We start from the raw sequence: 18269 nt of genomic DNA on the forward strand, positions 1-18269 counted from the left end.
GGTAAATGTTGCTAGATATCATTGAGTCTTGGAAACTAGGTTTTAGATTTAGATTTAGATTCGCTAGATTTGTCACTAGGCGATTTTTGCTGGTTGCTAAAGGGGTCTGAAAAGTCGCTTAATCTAGTGAAAATGTCGACTTGTTTGAAAACCATAGTCATTTTTTAAGTTCCCTTTGGTGGCGCTAGTGATGCAGAAATTACACCGTTAAGGTCTGAATCACTGGGTGGATGTTGTTGACATAGAAACTCACCAGGGTTATTATAGACAAACACCTCAATCTTCAGGTTGTGCGTGGGGTTCATTTTTAGTCGGTCATGGAACTGACTGAGGGTTCACATTTGAGTGGGTGTGTGAGTTTATATTTAACTGCGAGGCCTGATGTTATTAGACCCAAGAAGGCTGAAAAATCGATAGCCCTAGTCACTCACAACTAACCATCCAAGTAGCCCAACACTGCCATGTCTCCCACACTCACCTTCACCCCACAGAGCTCGAGTCCACTTTCAGCAAGACAGTGAGCTCAGAGAGTGACAGCAAAAGAACAAGTTGGTTTGTCAACTGCGATTTAGCGCCCTGCCAGAGACACCCCTTGCTGCAGATTGGCTGACCTCAGGTCAGCGCCTACCAGCCCGCACTTCTTTGTCTCCTGCTTAGGAAGGTGGCTGAGAGTTGTGGCTGTCACCGGGGTGCCCGCCTGGCAGCTGTTCTCTCCATCACACATGCTTTGCTTTACACTGCAGGTGTTTGGCTAAACCTGGACATTAATTCATCCTGATATTTCGTCTACCGCGTACAGTAGCCTTATAGAGGCCGTCAAGTTCACTCACGGAGATGAAGTCCTACTCTTCATAACGCATACGAGTCACACAGCGCATCTGTATTCAAAGATGTCATTGCAGCTGACAAAAGATTAAACATGACCACCTACTCTGTATTCCGCATGCGTTCGTTCAAAGGAACGGCGGCCTTAACATGTGAGCGAAGTGTGCATGTGAGCTGGTATCGGCCATTTCGTGAGCTCTGAGAGCCCTAGGGGAGAGCCGTGGCCTGAGATGCTCCCGCCATCTTAGCTGTGGCGGCCCTGACCTAGGCAGCCCCCCTCCCCTGCCGCTCTCAGGCACAGCGTAGATCAATAAGAGCGCAGGCTTGAGTGTTCTGGCTGCTTGGATACAGAAGTCAGGCTAAACCCGCAAGAGTGCCTCTTAGGGAAGAGAGCCCGCCTCCCGACTTTTAAGGCTTAATGCCGCACTGCTCTAGGCATACATATTCCAGCCCAGCTCACTGGGTGGATTCCGATCAATTGGAGGATTTTTCTGCCTTTTGCTTTACTCATTACAGAATTCATTATCAAACCTTGAGCGCTGAAAGATGCTCCCACCTAATTCTCTGATGGCTTAAGCTAAGCCGAGTCTTTGATACCATCATGTCATTCAAATACGGAGTTTGTCTTATATTCAGGAAGTGACCCATAATATCTCTTTCTTTCTTTTTTTTTTTATCCCACACAGGTCTCAATTCCAGAAGCCCTCTCAGTGAGACCAAGAGCACTTCCTCCTCTCTCTCAGCCCTCAGTGACTCCCTCAACAGCTCTGAAGGTGGAGATGTTGCCCAAGGTAACGAAGAACTAAAAAGCCTTTTGGCCCCGCCTTCTTCTGCAGGCAGTCAATCAAGCTCAGGCCCAGGAACAGAGGAAAAAGCAGAGAAAGGTGAGGCTTTTATGTACTACTCTTTTTTTTTAAAGTTTGCATTCAGTAAGAATTTTTTAATAATAAATTTGTACTTTTATTCAGCAAGGATGTATTAAAAGGTGACAATAAAGAGTTTTGCATTACAAAAAAAATCAATTTCAAATAAATTCTGTTCTTTTTAACTTTCTATTTATCAAAAAGTATCATGGTTTCCACAAAAATATTAAGCAGCACATATGTTTTCAACATTGTTAATAATAAGAAATGTTTCTTGAGCAGCAAATTAGCATATTAGAATGATTTCTGAAGGATCCTGTGACACTGAAGACTGGAGTAATGGATGATGAAAAAGCTTTGCATTACAGAAATAAATTTTAAAGTATATTATGAAGTATATTAAATGTTGAAAATACATTTTAAAGTATATTCCAATAAAAACAGTTACTTTAAATTTGAATAATATTTCATATTATTACTGTATTTTTACTGTATTTATGATTTATGATCAAGTAAATGCAGCCTTGGTGAGCATAAGAGACATATTTCAAAAACATTTAAAAAATCTTAGTGATCCCAAACTTTAAAAGGTACTGAATTTTTATGACTTTTTATTAACTAAACATTAACATTTTCATAACCATTATATAATGTAATAATGGTAGTTCGGGAAAGTTAATAGAAGTTATTATACAGTTACCATGAATAAAAATGATGGCGGGGGTCCCTGAGTTGGGGTCCCTTGGTCTATAGAGGCTGAAAACCAGTGGCTCTAAAGAGAATCATTGAGCTGTAAAATTCATTAAATGTCTAATGTTTGATGATCCAGTTCCTTGTAACCAGCTCATGCTGACACAACATAATATATTGATGATAATGACATTTTTCTCTCTTCCTGACCCAATCCTTAGGCTTTGAATGCGTCTTCTGCAACTTTGTGTGTAAAACTCGACCTATGTACGAGCGGCACCTACAGATCCACCTGATCACGCGCATGTTCGAGTGCGACGTCTGCCACAAGTTCATGAAGACACCCGAGCAGCTCTTGGAGCACAAGAAGTGCCACACCGTCCCCGCTGGAGGGCTCAAGTAAGGAAAGCAAGTACAGCACGTCCCTCCCCACAACCTCACAAAACCTGCCCCCACCCTACCTCAGCCCCTACCCCCTCAGACAGGACACAGGCCAGGTTTTAAACAGATTCTATCCAGGAGCACTGGTCGATGTTTCAGGAATGAGCTAAGTTCGTCGAGCAGTGCTTCAGGGTAAACTCTCTGTGGAGCTGCATACAGTAGAAGCATGTTATAGACAGAGAGTTCCTGAATGTGCCTGAAACACATATGAGCACGCAACTCTACTGAGTCAGAGATTTGAATTTACTACTTATAACCTCACTTTACAGCTAATATGTTAATGAAGGAACAGTTCACCAATTAAAGAGATAGTTCACACAAAAATGAAAATTCTGCCATTATTTACTCACCTTCAAGTTGTTCCAAACCTGTATGAGTGTTGAGCACAAAAGAATATATTTTAAAGAATAGGGGTGGGTGTGGTTCAAAAATGTTCAATATCAATTCCAATACCTTGACTTCAATACCGGTTGAATTTTATAAAAATAAAAGATTTTATAAAATCAGTTTAAAAAAAAATAACATCACACAATTTTCAGCTTGTTGAGGTTTATACAGACTCAAAGACTCATCTCCTGAGCCACTGCACAAAGGAACAAAAAAGCACAAAGGAACAAAAAGTATCAAACTCAATACCCAGCCCAGTTGAAGAATGTTGGTAACCAAACAGTTTATGGTAGCCATTGACTTCCATAGTACTTTTTCCAGTCAGCTCCTGTCAATTGTTTGCTTACCAGAATTCTTCAAAGTATATTCCTTTCTGTTCAACAGAAGAAAGAAACTCATAAATGGACACTTTCAAGCTTCAAAAAGAACTGCATGATAGATATATTCCTAGTCTTGTTATTTTTTGGGAGGAACAGACCATAATGTTAGTGATTATTCTTTGGAGATCATGATACATGCCCTAGCTTTTGAAAGTTTAAATACTGTCAAAGAATCGGTTCATCTGCTTCACAAAAGTGATCAGAATTATTCATGATCTAGTTGTTAAGTTAACAGCGTTTTGAAGGGAAAGATTTTCTGTAAATTAGAAATTTGGTCTGTTCCTTACTTAACTTTAGAAGACTATAGAAGAATATAGCACACGAGTCATATGGACCATTTTTATTGTTATTTTTCATACTTTTTGAAGCTTTTTAAGAATGTACAGTTCTATTCATTGTAATTGCAAAGATAAGAATTCCAAAGATATTTTTACATTCCATGGAAAATTATGTTATACGAGTTTAGAACAACTTGGTAAGTACATTGCTAAAAACTTCTTCAAACCTTCAATTTATTGAATCATATTTTGATTTACAAAAGGAATAATAAAAACCTTTTCCTTCTTTCCTCATCAATGTTTAGGAAAGTAAGGCTCCCCATAATTCCACTTTGCAAGTGTTATTGACAGTCAGGGACACTAATTCTGCAGGTGAGCACACAAATCACAGGCACTTTCAGGAACGAGACCCTTCCTTTGGAAAGCCTGTGGTAGACATTACTGCAAAAGGTCTGGGCCTGCATGTGAAAATATATCTGAAGAAATCACAACAAGGCAGTCAGCACTTGTCCATCTGTTGAGCAGCTCCACTGCCAAGACCATTAGGCTACAGTTCACACTGTTCTTTCTCAGCCTGTCATAACCGCCACCACAGTTACAACAACACATTTAAACACAATGAATACTCATCTGAATTCAAATACACACTCGATTTCCAAACACTTACAAGACATACTGACCCCCAAGTTGAGATCTTGTTTTGGGGCTTTTTTTTTTATTTTATATATATATATATATATATACTTAACACAAAGTCCAGTCTTTGATATTTTCTGTTGTATTTGTCTAGTTGTTTGACATACATAATTCATGTCTTAAGGTCATGTATTTCAGATTTCATTGCCTCATCTTGTCATTTATGGCTATGCTTTCCCATGCTAGACACATTTGATAGTTTGTAGTTATCACTCATTAGAGCGCTTAGCCATTACCACAGGTAAAGGAGGAAAATAAACTTAGGTCAGTAGCAATATTTGGAGGGACAGACAGTATTTTACTTGGGGTCTTATTTATCATTTATAATAAAAAGCAGAACAAAAAGTGAGTTGTCTATTCCAAATTTTCCATTAAAAGTTTAAAAAGATGATACGCCTTTAAATATTAGGATTTTAAGATGACTGTGAATAAAGGCAGGCCTTCTATTTTCTGCCTTTTATTTAAAAATGTATCAGATGGGAACTTATTTGAAAGGGACTCAGCATGTAATCTATGGTTTATTATTCTCTTTTTATTTGTTAGCTCTTATATAAAAGACACAGGAAAAACAATGAAATAAAAAATCCTCCATTGATTATTTTATATTCAGCATTATTACATTATTACATTATTGGTCAGTATCTTAAACAACTGCTGTTTTGATTATGTGTTCTTACATTTTGAATCTGTAATGGTTCAATGACTCTAAGGTTTAAGTGTGTGTGGTCGGCATTAATGTTACAGTATATGTATAGCAGCTGACTGCTTACAAATCACTGCATGTTTTTTTTCACGGGATCTTTCTCCCACAGCAGGGTTCCAGTTGGCTGGATTAATGTCTGCTTATGAATATTCCATACAAGGTGTCATAGTTTGGAACTGGACTGTATATTTTTGTGTATAAATACCTGTACTTAAGCGTCCTTATCTTAGACGTATAGTCTCTGGGGATTCTCTACTAATTCTATACTATTTACATAATCCCATATAAGATGTAACCAAGAAAAGCAGCAGTAAATATACCCCATAGGAAAATGTTATTCATCAGAGGTTGCTTTTTCATAACTCAATGGAATATTCATTTGCGGTTTGTTGAAGCAACTGTAGCAACCTTGTATCAGCCTTGTCTCAAACGGTTCTGAGACATACCAAAAGATTACAGAGCTATGATATTAAAGAGATTTTATTTTTTTCTATAAGACATGACTTTCATGTTTCTCAGATAAAATGGTTTGCTTTTGATTGCAAGCAGCTTCTTTTTTTAAACAAACTTATACTTTAACTTCGCTTTTCTCTGTATTCGGTAACACTTTATTTCGATAGTCCACAATAGACATTCTACTAACAGTAAGTAACTTTGTAACTACATGTCGACTAGCAGTCATTAGAGTATTAGTAGACCGTCTGCTTAATAACGTCTAACACTTTATTTTGATGGGTCCACAACATACAACATACTGACTATCAGAAACTTTACAAGTATATGTCAACTTATTCTACTAACCCTAAACCTACCCTAACAGTCTACTGTACATGTAGTTACAAAGTTACTTGTAGTTAGTAGAATGTCTAAAGTGGACTATCAAAATAAAGTGTAACCCTGTATTCATCTGATGGTAAAGCCTTCATAATGTTTTAAGCCAACTATTACCAGGCTGGTCTGTAATTGAGGTGTACCAGTGGAATATGTTGTATGATGTCATACTTTCCACTGGCACACATTTGGTTAAAAAAAAAAAATGTTATTATAAGTTAATAAGGTAATTACAAACTTCAGAGTCTTTAAACAATACAGATTCAGAACACAAGAGCACAACACCCAAAAGTGACCAAATACATTTAGAGCTTACTGTCAGCTGATGGGACTCTTGCTGTATAACAGCTGCCCAGCTGTTTTTTTTAGTCAGGGCGAGAGAGAGAGAGAGTTTCACAGCGCTCTAGTTCAGTGTTGAGGTAGAGAGGCGCCCTTCACAGTGTGCTTTCTGAGGTCATTCTGTTCTGCAGGGTTTGTGAAGCGCTTTGGGGCCCTGAGCAGATGAAAGGTGCTATTTAAATGTAAGTGCCACTCATTTATTCATTTACCTTCATCTGATTCCCGTTCCAACCTGTCCGCAACCACACAGCCATACGCACACACACCCTCTCTCACATGTAGCAGTGTATACGTACACACAGACTGTAGCTTATAAACACGACAGAGGGTAAGACACACTAAATGCCTCCTTCATCCCTTCCCTTTATCCATTCTTTGTGTGTTCTTCATTCCATTTAAGAGAACAGAGTGTGTTTTCTCATTGGCGAGGTGCATTATTAAATGTCTTCCACCTCTGTGTCCTACACCCTACTCCTCCTGTCTCTTTGACCAGGTGCCCTCTCTGCATCTACTCCACCAACAGGCCAGCCGCCATGGAGGGCCACCTGAAGACGCACTACAAGATGGAGTATCGCTGCCGCATCTGCCAAGCCGTGTGGGCCAATCAGGCAGAGCTGGAAAGGCACACGCGTGCTCACCGCCTGGGCAACCACTACAAGTGCGAGCAATGCGGCTACCTCTCCAAAACAGCCAACAAGCTCATCGAGCATGTGCGTGTGCACACCGGCGAGCGGCCTTTCCACTGCGACCGCTGCAGCTACAGCTGCAAACGCAAGGACAATCTCAACCTCCACAAGCGGCTCAAGCACGCACCGAGACAGACCTTCGGTTGCGCCCAGTGCCCGTTCACCACCACTCACCCGTTCGTCTACAGCCGCCATGTTAAAAAGCACCAAGGCGGGGAGGGGAGCGCCGAGGAAGGTGAGGCTCGGCCAGGTACGCCACACCCGGGCCTTTTGGAGCGAGGTGGGAGCAGCAGCGGGAGCGGGGACAGCGGGAGCACCAGTCCACTCATGAACCTGTCCGCCTCTCAAGCCTTGCAGTCCGTCGCCCTGTCGATCACCAGCAAGCGGCAAGATGGCACCCCAACCACGCGCTACCTCTCGGCCAACGGCACGTTCTCCACACTGGCGGCTCGCTACTTGGAACAGTACAGGAACTGTGACCTGGCTCACCTCATCCCCCTCACCACGCTCTTTACGGCCCGCCGCTTCACATTCCACAGCCCCTCGCCCTCAAACTCCTCACCGCCCTTCTCGGCATTCTGGTCCAACTCGTCCTCGCAGTCGCCGCCCTCTCCCACGTCACTCAAACACTCCTTCCTGGCATACCTGGGATTGACAGAGAGAGCTAAGACCATTTGACCATCCTCGTCCCTTCTTCTTCTCCTCCACCCGCCGTTTCCCTGAATCATCGAAGCCACTAACTGTTCCACAGGCAGGCTAAAATGCTGCCCTAAAAAATAGTAATGATAGTAAAACATCCATTTATCAGAGGAAAAGCTATTCACGCTCAAGGCATTTCGATTTCTGTTCTATCGCAATCCAATCGTTGCTCTTTTTTAAGAGTTGTTTTCCTCTACAATTTGTGAATGACCCAGAATCCAATAACAGTGCTTTATCTATTACAAGTTTTGTATTCGTTTTGATGGGCGAAAGGAAACAAAGAACATATTAGCTCGCAAGCGCTAAGCTTTTTTTGTGCATTTTGTCAGGAATCCGAAAGCATGTTCGCTATGTGTTGCAATTGTTTTTTGAAGTCATTTAGGGGCTCAGTATCTTGGGGTATACAGTATATGGCACGACAAAAACCAATGAAACAGATTGCTATCTTTTGAGTCTTGTTTCCAAAGCAAAGCCTCAGACCACGCACTTGTTAATTTATCAAGCTGTACATAGTTTTGTAGTCTTTCTTTTCTCTTCTCCCCCCACGCCTGTTGGCGTTGACTGGTTTTGCTGAATGGCAAGACCATCGGCAAATTTTAATCTTGCCTCAGCAACAAGCATAAGGCCCTTTACGACACCTGCGAGGCACAGCTGATGGCATTTCTTAATACAAGCCATTCAGGGCACGCTAATGGCAAAAGCAATCATTACCACTGCCACAGTGGACGTCAACCCATAATGCAGCCCTTCGATATCTTCACCATACTTTTGGTCGCTACAGATTGTGCCATAGCTGACCGAGGTGGGCTGGCCGTATCCGGTAGGCATGAGATATAAGTGACCAGTCAAGCGCCCTGTGCATAGCTAGCATATATAATGTGCACCTGTACGTTTAACAAGATGTATGAGGTGACAGGTTTTTGGGAAAGACCCAATTATTCTGTCACAAAGGCCGATTCAATGGTGCTTTTTGGAGCTTTTTTGTAATTTTGTGTGTAAAAAAAAAAAAACCTGTTCCAAAATGACTTGAATGAATGTACTTTCTGTTGGTTAATGTTAAAGTGATACAGAGGTAGCTGGACTGTGGTAAGTGAGATCATGGAAAAACAATGGTATCTCGGTGGCCTTCTGTGTCTTCAATTTTTGTTCTTCTAGTTGTTTTATTATTATTATTATTATTATTATTATTACTTTTAATTTGAAAGAGCCTTTGAAATGTAAAATACAAATATATATATAAAAATATATATCCTGTACTAACAAGCTATTATGAGAACCCCATTGGAAAATGGCTCTCAAGTGCAATGTGGAGGCAGCCATTATTTTGAGTAGGATCTTTGGAAGCATGGCTTTCCATATGGAAAGTAAACATGGTACCATAATTCTATTTTCCCCTCTTGATTTTTTTTTAGTTTTAATTGCACTTAAAATTTTGAAATGTTTCAAACAAAAGCACTTACACCCAATAGAAAACGTTCTTGATGCCAATTATTTGACTGCCTCGTCAAACAGCCTCAATGCTACTTAAGTAATTTCTTCTTTATTGTTGTTTTGTTTTTTGTTTTTGTCTGCTACAGTGGTTGAAAACACAAATTCTAAGCCTTTTTCCTGTAGGTATTTGCCAAACAGCAGACTGCTCTGTTTTGATGGATCGTATGGCATGTGTAATGCGGCCAGCTGAGTTCAAAATCCACCCTGGACACCAAAGGGCCAGGCTAAATTTTTAACAGCGGTTTTGCACAGTGCTGTAAAAATTGCACTTTTCTAAACAAGAACGTAATTCTATCCAATGCTCTAAAATGGAAAACATTAACTGCCCGTAATGTTGCCGAGCTCTGAATAAATCATTTTTGATCCAAATACAGTTTAAATCATGTTCAAAACAGATAAACTGTAACATCGGCGGTAACGGATTGATCTTTTGATGAGCACTTTGCTTAGTTACTGGATAGACGGATTTATTTGAAGAATTTAGAATATAGGAAACTTTAATTGGTGCTAAAAGAGTAACTTACAGTAGCATGTGTTTGGTTTAGTAACCATACACCAATCAGCTGATGCCCACAAGCTCAACATGGCCAAATATTGGCTGATTAATAAGCCTGGTCAATATATTGGTCTAAATAAACCGATTCTCCTTAGCATGTCATGAGAAAACACGTGCAAAGCTCGAACTTGAGGTCCTAAAATAATTTATCCTTGGTAACGATAGATGCATTCAGCAATACTGCAGTCCTCTTTTTGTCCAGCTAGCAGGATCTGATCAATTATTTGAATGTTGTCCATCATAGATGTACAATGCTCTCCTTCCTTCCTCCAGGTACACAAAAGTTTTCAAATGCAGCTGACCTTAGACATTTTAAAAAGGAAAAAAGTAGCATCGTTACTTTGATAGGTCAACCTTGAACTGCAAAGAGATAATTCTTCTTAAGTTTGTTGTCCTCTAACTTGCCCATTGAGAGGATTCGGATGAAAAATTTTGTATTTAAGGCCAGTTTATAAATGAAATGCAGGCCATTAAAAGATGGTAGACAGTTTCTTGGCCCCGCACAGTATCCTTATTTTATACTTGTATTTTTTGCTCTCATAGTATCATCATTTATTTTTCTTCATGTAGATGCCCAGCATGCAGTCTAGTGGTATGTTGTATTTTAAGTGGAGCTTCTTTGCTTGTTAATAAAGCTCCTGCTCAACCCATTATCTTTTATGCTCTAGTGCCACTTGGTGGCAAGGAGTGGCCCGAGAGCCTGAGATGAAGTGAAACGGATCCTCAGGACCTATTTTGATAGAATGAATTCAAACGGAATGTCCATTGGGCAACATCCTTTTGTCCGTCTGCCTTGGAACACCATGTATTCATCATGTAGAAGAACATGGCTGCTGCTCTTTCATGCTCAGTTGTGTGGGCAAGAGGAGCGCAACAGGGATCGCTCTCTGTTCCAGTACCAGTATTTATAAATACTTACTACATGGCATTCTGTTTGCCTAATCGCAAGGAGCAGCATTTTTTGTTTTCGCGTCATTGCGCATCAAACAAGACTGACTACCTTTTTAGCACTTCAAAAGATGCATGAAATTGCTCTTGATCTCTAGTTTGTAGCACTTAACTTTTATTTTTTATTTTTTGGTCCGAAAAAAAGACCAACTCGTTTTGCATTTAGCTTTGCGGGTTACTCTGCACAATCTGTTTGCTTTATCTCTTGCTGTACTCTACAACTCAATAAGGCTCAAGTATCATTTTTTTCTTTCTTATTTGGCACCCAGTAAACTTGTTATGTGCTGTATAAAGCTTTTTTATTACTTCATTCTTAAGGCTGTACAGGGTTGTTTGTGACAATAACTGGTAATTAGATCATTTGTACTTTTTATTTTGTTTTGTATTTTGGTTTTATTGGTTATGCATTCTTTTGTTCAAATTGCCAGTTCTAAATGTAACATGATTTGAAAGTAAAGCTTACATCACATATTACCTTAAAGGTATTGTTGTCTGTTTTATCAATGCATGTTTTACTTTGGTGTTCCCAACTTTCATAACCTGCATGTCATAACATCAGTGCAAGGTGTCTCTACCAGGTAAGCTGGGATTTATATGGAAGCCCATTTCTACCACGTAAGAGAAAAAAAATCACGGTTAATCATAATTATGATGCAAGTTGAAATTATGACAGATAATTTTAACTCAGTATTTATCTCAAAATTACGATATTTTCTCTCATAATTTCTAAAAACCTTTTATTTTTCTTATGTGGTGATGATGAATATTGCTTTAAAACTACAAAAATACTTGGTCGACCGCACTACATCATCCCTTCTGGCTATGTGTTAAATTGGTTAAAATGAAAAAATTGGCCACAGCATTAAACTACCTGCCTAATATCGTGTATGTCCCCCTTGTGCTCCCAAAACAGCTCTAATGCATCAATTAGATGCATCTAATATGTTTTGTGATATCTGGCACCAAGACATTAGCAGCAGATCCTTAAAGTCCTGCAAGTTACGAGGTGAAGCCTCCATGGATTTTATCTGTTGGTCCAGCACATCCCATAGATGCTCAATCAGATGGAGATCTGAGGAATTTGGAGGCCAAGGCAACACATTGAACTTTTTGTCATGTACCTCAAACCATTTCTGAACAATTTTTGCATTATCCAGCTGAAATCTTTGGGTTTCCAGGACCCAAGGTTTCCCAACAGAACATAACACTGCCTCAACCGGCCCCCCAGGTTTTCTCATAATAAGATCTAATAAGATAAGATAATAATAATAAGATCTTAAAGGGATAGTTCACCCAAAAATTCTGTCATTAATTACTCACCCTCATGTCATTCCAAACCCTTAAGACCTTTGTTCATCTTTGGAACACAAATTAAGATATTTTTGATGGAACCTGAGAGATCTCTGACCCTGCATAGACAGCAAGGATATTACCACGATCAACAGAAACGTAGCAAGAACATCGGTAAAATAGTTCATGTGACATCAGGGGTTCAACCGTAATTTTACGAAGCTACGAGAATACGTTTTGTGCACAAAGAAAACAATAATAACATAATTTATTCAGCAATTTTTCTTGCCGAGTTACCATCTTCCGCCATTTTGGAGAGTAACCCAGAACGTAATGAACGTAATTAATGTAATGAGCATTGTTTACTTTCAGCATGCGCGCTGTCTACTGAACATAAATGACGCTGATTACGTTCTGGGGAACTCTCAAAAATGGCGGAAGACGGTAACTCTGGGAGAGTTACCGATGTCCTTTCTACGTTTCTGTGTGTTGATTGTGGTAATATCCTTGCTGTCTATGGAGGGTCAGAGAGCTCTCAGATTCCATTAAAAATATCTTAATTTGTGTTCCGAAGATGAACGAAGGTCTTACAGGTTTGGAACAACACAAGGGTGAGTAACTAATGACAGAATTTTCACCCAGATTTTTGGGTGAACTATCCCTTTAATAAGGTCGTAAAATGTCTTAATTCACCCTTACACAAATTAAGATCTTAAAAATGACTTTAGAAAGACTTAAAAGTCTTGGCATTAAATGTTGAATATACTGCAAAAATACTGCTCAGTATTTTTCTTGTGTTTTCCAATACAAATATTTAAACATTCTTAAATCAAGATACATTTTCTTGAGATGCAAAGGGAACATGTGAAGTCTTATGAAACTGAACAAAATGAGTTTATGATTAACAAGAAGAAATATCTGCCAATGTCTTAAATATGCTTAATTCAAAAAGAAAACAAGATTATTTTTCTGACCCCACTGGCAGATATATATTCTTGTTTTAAGCATGTTATTTCTTGATTGACTCATGATGATGCTTTCTTAATCAGTTCATGATATTTGATACAATTCTCTGAAAACAAAACTTATCTTTTCTAATCTTCCTATGTCATTTTGTGTCTCCAGTAAATGAATCTTGACAAAAATAGTAGATACTTTTTCTTTACTTGGTCTTAAAAAGGTCTTTAAAAAGTCTTAAATTTACCTTCATAAAACCTGAAGAAACCCTGCATAGTGCATCCTGCTGCTATTTCTTCTTCAGGTAACAACGCCCACAAACCCAGCTATCCACCTGAAAGAAATGATTCATCAGACCAAGCAACCATCTTGCATTGCTCTATGGTCCAATTTTGATACTCGCATGCCCATTGTAGGCGCTTCTGCAGTGGACATGGGTCATCATTGACATCCTGCGGCTATGCAACCTTATATGCAGCAAACTGACATCTTCCTATCATGGCCAGCGTTAGGTTTTAAAGCAATTTGAGAAACTCCTCACATGCATCAATGACCCTTGGGCCCATGACCCTGATGCCAGTTCACTGATTGAACTTCCTTGTACCATTGTATAACAGAAACACCCTACAAGACTTATTGTTTTGGAGATGCTCTAACCCAGTTGCATAGCCATGACTGTTTGGCCCTTGTTAAAATCACTTTTTTCACTTTCTCCTTTTTCCTTCTTCCAACATATGAAATTCAAGAACTGGCTGTTCGCTTGCTGTCTAATAAATCCCAGCCATTGACAAGGTGCCATTGTAACAATATAATCAATATTGTCACTTCATCTGTCAGTGGTTGTAATGTTGTGGCTGATCAGTGTACATATCCCCAGATACCTCTTAGACTTCATCTGAAGTCACAAAACCTCCTGAATTCCTGATTACAGCAGGATCATGACTCTAACCCTTGACATCCAAAAGAGAGGTTGCCTGTGCCTAAAAAAAGCGAAGCTCTTTCCACCTAGTTTTGCCTTCAGCAGTCCTGGGAGCGCTAGAGCGCTCCGTCCAAGCCAAAGGTTGGTCCTGCCTAATGAAAACAGATGAAGCAGAGATAAAGTGTTTGCCGACATTAAGAGCTCCATTCATCACTGTTAGCCCCGGAGCTATGGAGCACCTTGGACGGCATCTCTCCCTCTCAGACTTGCTCCATAATGCTGGTGGAGGCAGGCAATCTGTATGGATTTCCTCCCCTACATCCATGTATACGGCCAGAGGTTTGATTGATTTATTACGAGTCATGAGGTTTAGTTAGGGTCTAAATTCTATTTGAAAAATGAATATCACAAATGCAAAGAGAAAACGTCTGCATAATGAACTGTAAAAGGTTGATATATAGGGTCTTATGGAGTGCGCCAGTGTCGCCCACTTTTTCAGCGGCCTTGGCTCTGTAAGTAATTTTCCCGTAGGGAGTTATAAGCCATCAACCAAACCAACCAGATATTAAGTTACAACATTACAAACATTTGAGGCAAAAACAAAAAGTATTTAAAAATTTGTCAAAAAGACAAATGTACAATGAGAATAAAAATAACTACAGCTTATACTTTTAGCGTGATTTGCTTGTTTCCAATTCTCTAATCAGTAATGTAGCTACCAGGAATTACCCGGAATGTTAAATGCTGTTATTTAAAAAAAAAAACAGGTTGAAATAATGCAGACAGATGGCTTCAACAAAAGCTTGTACCACTGATTAACAACCATCTACAAAGGTGTATATATTTTTGCCTATGCAGAACTTGAATGATGCACTCAATAAATATATACAGTATATTTATTTTACTATAGTGACCATCTGACAGTACATTATCGCTTTCTAAGTAGCTACTATGACCGAGGTGGGACATGTCTTGCTATGCTTTCAACACCCGTGCGGGTAACGGCAAATGTCCAATCACGTGTTCAGACACCAATGAACTCTGGGTCACTCTACCGAGAGGAACAACAAGCTGGAGTTTGATGTGTGTCCGAGTCTGGAGGATGTCACCTTGGAGGTGGTTTAAGTCCACCATGTTGGAGCTTTGTGCCACTAGATTGACTCTGGCTTTAATGAATCCTCTCCATGTTCTATCGCATCTTAATTAACATCAAAGCAGGGCTGGAGGCCAGCAAGAGCCTCTGCTTAGCTTGACCTCTGCTGGAAAGGAAAGTTGATTAAGTGGGTCTCCAGGGTGATGAGGTCACACTGTATCTCTCTGCCAGATACCGGCTAATTTAGTCATACAGACACTTGAATACAGCAATCATATTTTATTTTAAGGCTGTATCTATTTCTGCTGAGAGTGAAAACAGAATAGCATCTGATCCATTTTTTAAGAAGTGAGTAACCGTAATCCTCTTGAATAATTGTATAATAGGGTCAGCGATTAAAATTTTGAAAATGTAGCATTCAAACCCAAGATGCATCTAGTTTGAAACAGTAAAGGGATTTTTTTACTCAGCCTTGCTTGGAGCTTGTCTATGCTGGGGCGACCTTTCGACACAGGCGTGTGAAAGTTGGCGGCAGGCAATCGATAGGCTGTTGGCTTTTTTGTTTGTAGGTTCAAGCCGGCCTTGGCTTTATTACAGCCGGGTTCGAGTCATGGGGGAGTTGCAGTCTTTGGCTGCTGCAAAAGCCTGAGTGAGAGGAGCTCCCTCCTGTTTGCCAAAAGTGTAATCCCTCTGTGACCTCATGCAACCCTTCCTCCAGAGGAAAAGCTGCTTAGAGGAGTGCCTGTCTACAGGAAGACCCCCATTTCCACCTCCCTTCCCCCTTTTTCCTCCATTCCATCGCCTCGCTCTCTTCTACCTTGTTGAAGTTGTCTCAACATCAATATTTCCCAGGCTCCCTCACTTCACCCCTGTCAGATGGCTGGATCTGAGGGCGTTAGGGAGCCGCAGAAAGCCAAGTGAAGAGAGATCCCTGTTCAGGTCGGGGATGAGAAAACAAACAGAGCAGGGGCACGGAAAGACACGGAATCACTGTATAGAGCCAGGACTGCTGAACAGGTTGATTGAATTACTGCTTGACTTTTAATTTTGCTCATCTTGATTTAGATACAGAAAATTATCGTCAAATTGGCATCAGCTGTCAAAAAAGCAACATAAAAAATGCGCCTATATTTTTGCAAAACTCCTATATATACATTTCACTGCAGTTTCCAGGTGAAATGAACACCAGAAACAGTAAAAAACGACTTTTGTTGCTTTTCACATAAATTGCGATTAGAGATTATTGATTATAAGATTTACTTCAGCACAATTCCTTCTACAATCTTGTTATGAGCTCAAAACGCTTTTACCATAGTGCATCGTTTGGAAATGGATACATTTTAACATTTGCATCACACAACCAACTCCATATGTATGGCTTTTCAAGTAAACTTTCTAGTAAACCTGAACATAGTCCCGTCATTATAAAAGAGCACAAAGATTTGTTGACGCAAACTAAAATGGCATGGTTTGAATATTTAACTCACATTTTGCTTAACATTATCAGGTGTAGGGAAGTTGGTACGAGATTTTTATATGTTGTGAAACATTCAAGAGAAACATAATATTTTTCGAATGAGTTTGGGTACTAAAAAAGCTGTCAGTTCCAGTTGGATACTTTTTACATTTTTTGGATTCAGAAATGTTCCATTTATCAATGACCACACAGGCCACACCCATCCATAGCGTGATCCCACGTGTCAGATAAGACCAGGGGTGTAGCTCAGTAGGAATGCTGACAATCTGGAGGCGCGACAGGGAATGCTCACTGGGAAATCAGGATTATACACAAGTCTTTGGCAAGCTGGCCTCTCTAGACAGGGTGGTTTTAAGGAGGGGATTGTTTGTGTAGTCACTATACTTGAACAATGTGACTGTATAGAGTGTGTTGATTGCAGTTTTTTGAATGATGCTATCATTCAGGATGTCAGGTTGCCATGGCAACCAATTAGAGTATACACAGAGCCCTATGCCTTGGGGGAGCCTCCAAGGTTAGCCCCCACCCCACACACACACAAACAACAGACAGTGGACACTGGAAAGGAGACGAGAGGTTTTTCTTTCTTTCTTTTTGTATTGATGTCAGTACAAAAGATGCTTAAGCTTAATGAACTCTCTAATCTTCAATGTGTCGTCCATTAAATATTAATTTCAGAGTTTAATATGATGAAAAAAAATGCTGTATTATTAAAGAGGTCACAGACGATTTTTTCAATAGGAAGTATTCTGTTTATGCTCATTCACGTTTTATGATAACCACAAACACAACTTGTACAGCTCCAAAAGTGTTTCAATGACACCAAGGCTATAATTTGTTTGGTTTATAAGGCATGTGATCTTGTATCCTATTTTTTTTTTTCCTAGCAATTGAGTCACTAATGAAGTCCTTCATGCTTATTATTAACAAAAACAAAGTGAAACTGACATTTTATGGGGAAATTCTAATTCCCCTATAATACATGCCCAAATATAGAATCTTGAATTTGTTTTTGGGGAAAAATGAAGATTATTCTTTGCTTTCTTTCTTTCTCAGAATGTTATATTGTATGTTAATGGTTTTTTGAAGCAATCTTATCTATTAGCAACAGTCTGTTTCAATCTGATACATCACATAACTGATTAAATAAATAATAATAATAAATATAATAAAAAGAAAATCCAAGTTGACCATTACACTTTCTCTAATGGTAGAACTGAGGAGGTTGGTATCTTCTTATAATCTTCATAACAAAAACTCTGGTATAAATACTGGGTTCATAAGAGTTTGTGAATGTGCAAGTGTCACAACCTTATCACAAGTGAAGAGTGCACATGCTCCAGATGTAAGGAGTTGTCCCCTTAGGGAAGCAGTTTCTGATCTACCCTGCATCATGTTCTTATCTTGTTTCCCCTCTTTGTCCCTCAACTTTTCTTTCTGGTTTCATCAATTCTATCATTAAAGACAAAAAGCCCTTTAACAAACTCGGACTCTAAACAGCACAATCTCCTTCCTGACAATACTATCCAGAGATTAAAAAATTAGGGAGAAAAAAGCATTACAATGGCAATATTGCAGGAAATGTAGTTTTGGAACTGGGTGCAACAATAGAACAATAGGTGGCAGCAGCACCTTTTTTTCTAAAATGCCATTTATGCCACTAATAATTTAAATTTATTTTGTAATAATTATTCAACATTATAATGAAATCTTTATTTGA

The 18269-nt window shown here is 39.4% G+C and overlaps 1 protein-coding gene across 12 annotated transcripts in view; it reads left to right on the forward strand.

Moving 5' to 3' along the window:
• znf827 (zinc finger protein 827) overlaps positions 1-11294 on the forward strand; it is a 74702-nt gene extending 63408 nt beyond the window's left edge. For 3 of the 12 annotated variants that reach the window (XM_058783853.1, XM_058783772.1, XM_058783671.1), the window contains 3 exons: positions 1512-1709; positions 2600-2777; positions 6927-11294. In XM_058783853.1, coding sequence (XP_058639836.1) covers positions 1512-1709; positions 2600-2777; positions 6927-7797 — 1247 coding nt within the window. In that variant the 3' untranslated portion in view covers positions 7798-11294. Of the gene's footprint in view, positions 1-1511; positions 1710-2599; positions 2787-4169; positions 6616-6926 lie in introns of those variants that run through there. The other 9 variants (XR_009272412.1, XR_009272405.1, XR_009272420.1 and 6 more) reach the window with 9 other exon arrangements.
• Positions 11295-18269: the final 6975 nt, after the last annotated feature.

The sequence above is a fragment of the Onychostoma macrolepis genome, chromosome 01, assembly GCF_012432095.1.
Source record: "Onychostoma macrolepis isolate SWU-2019 chromosome 01, ASM1243209v1, whole genome shotgun sequence".
In the NCBI taxonomy this organism is placed as follows: domain Eukaryota; kingdom Metazoa; phylum Chordata; class Actinopteri; order Cypriniformes; family Cyprinidae; genus Onychostoma; species Onychostoma macrolepis.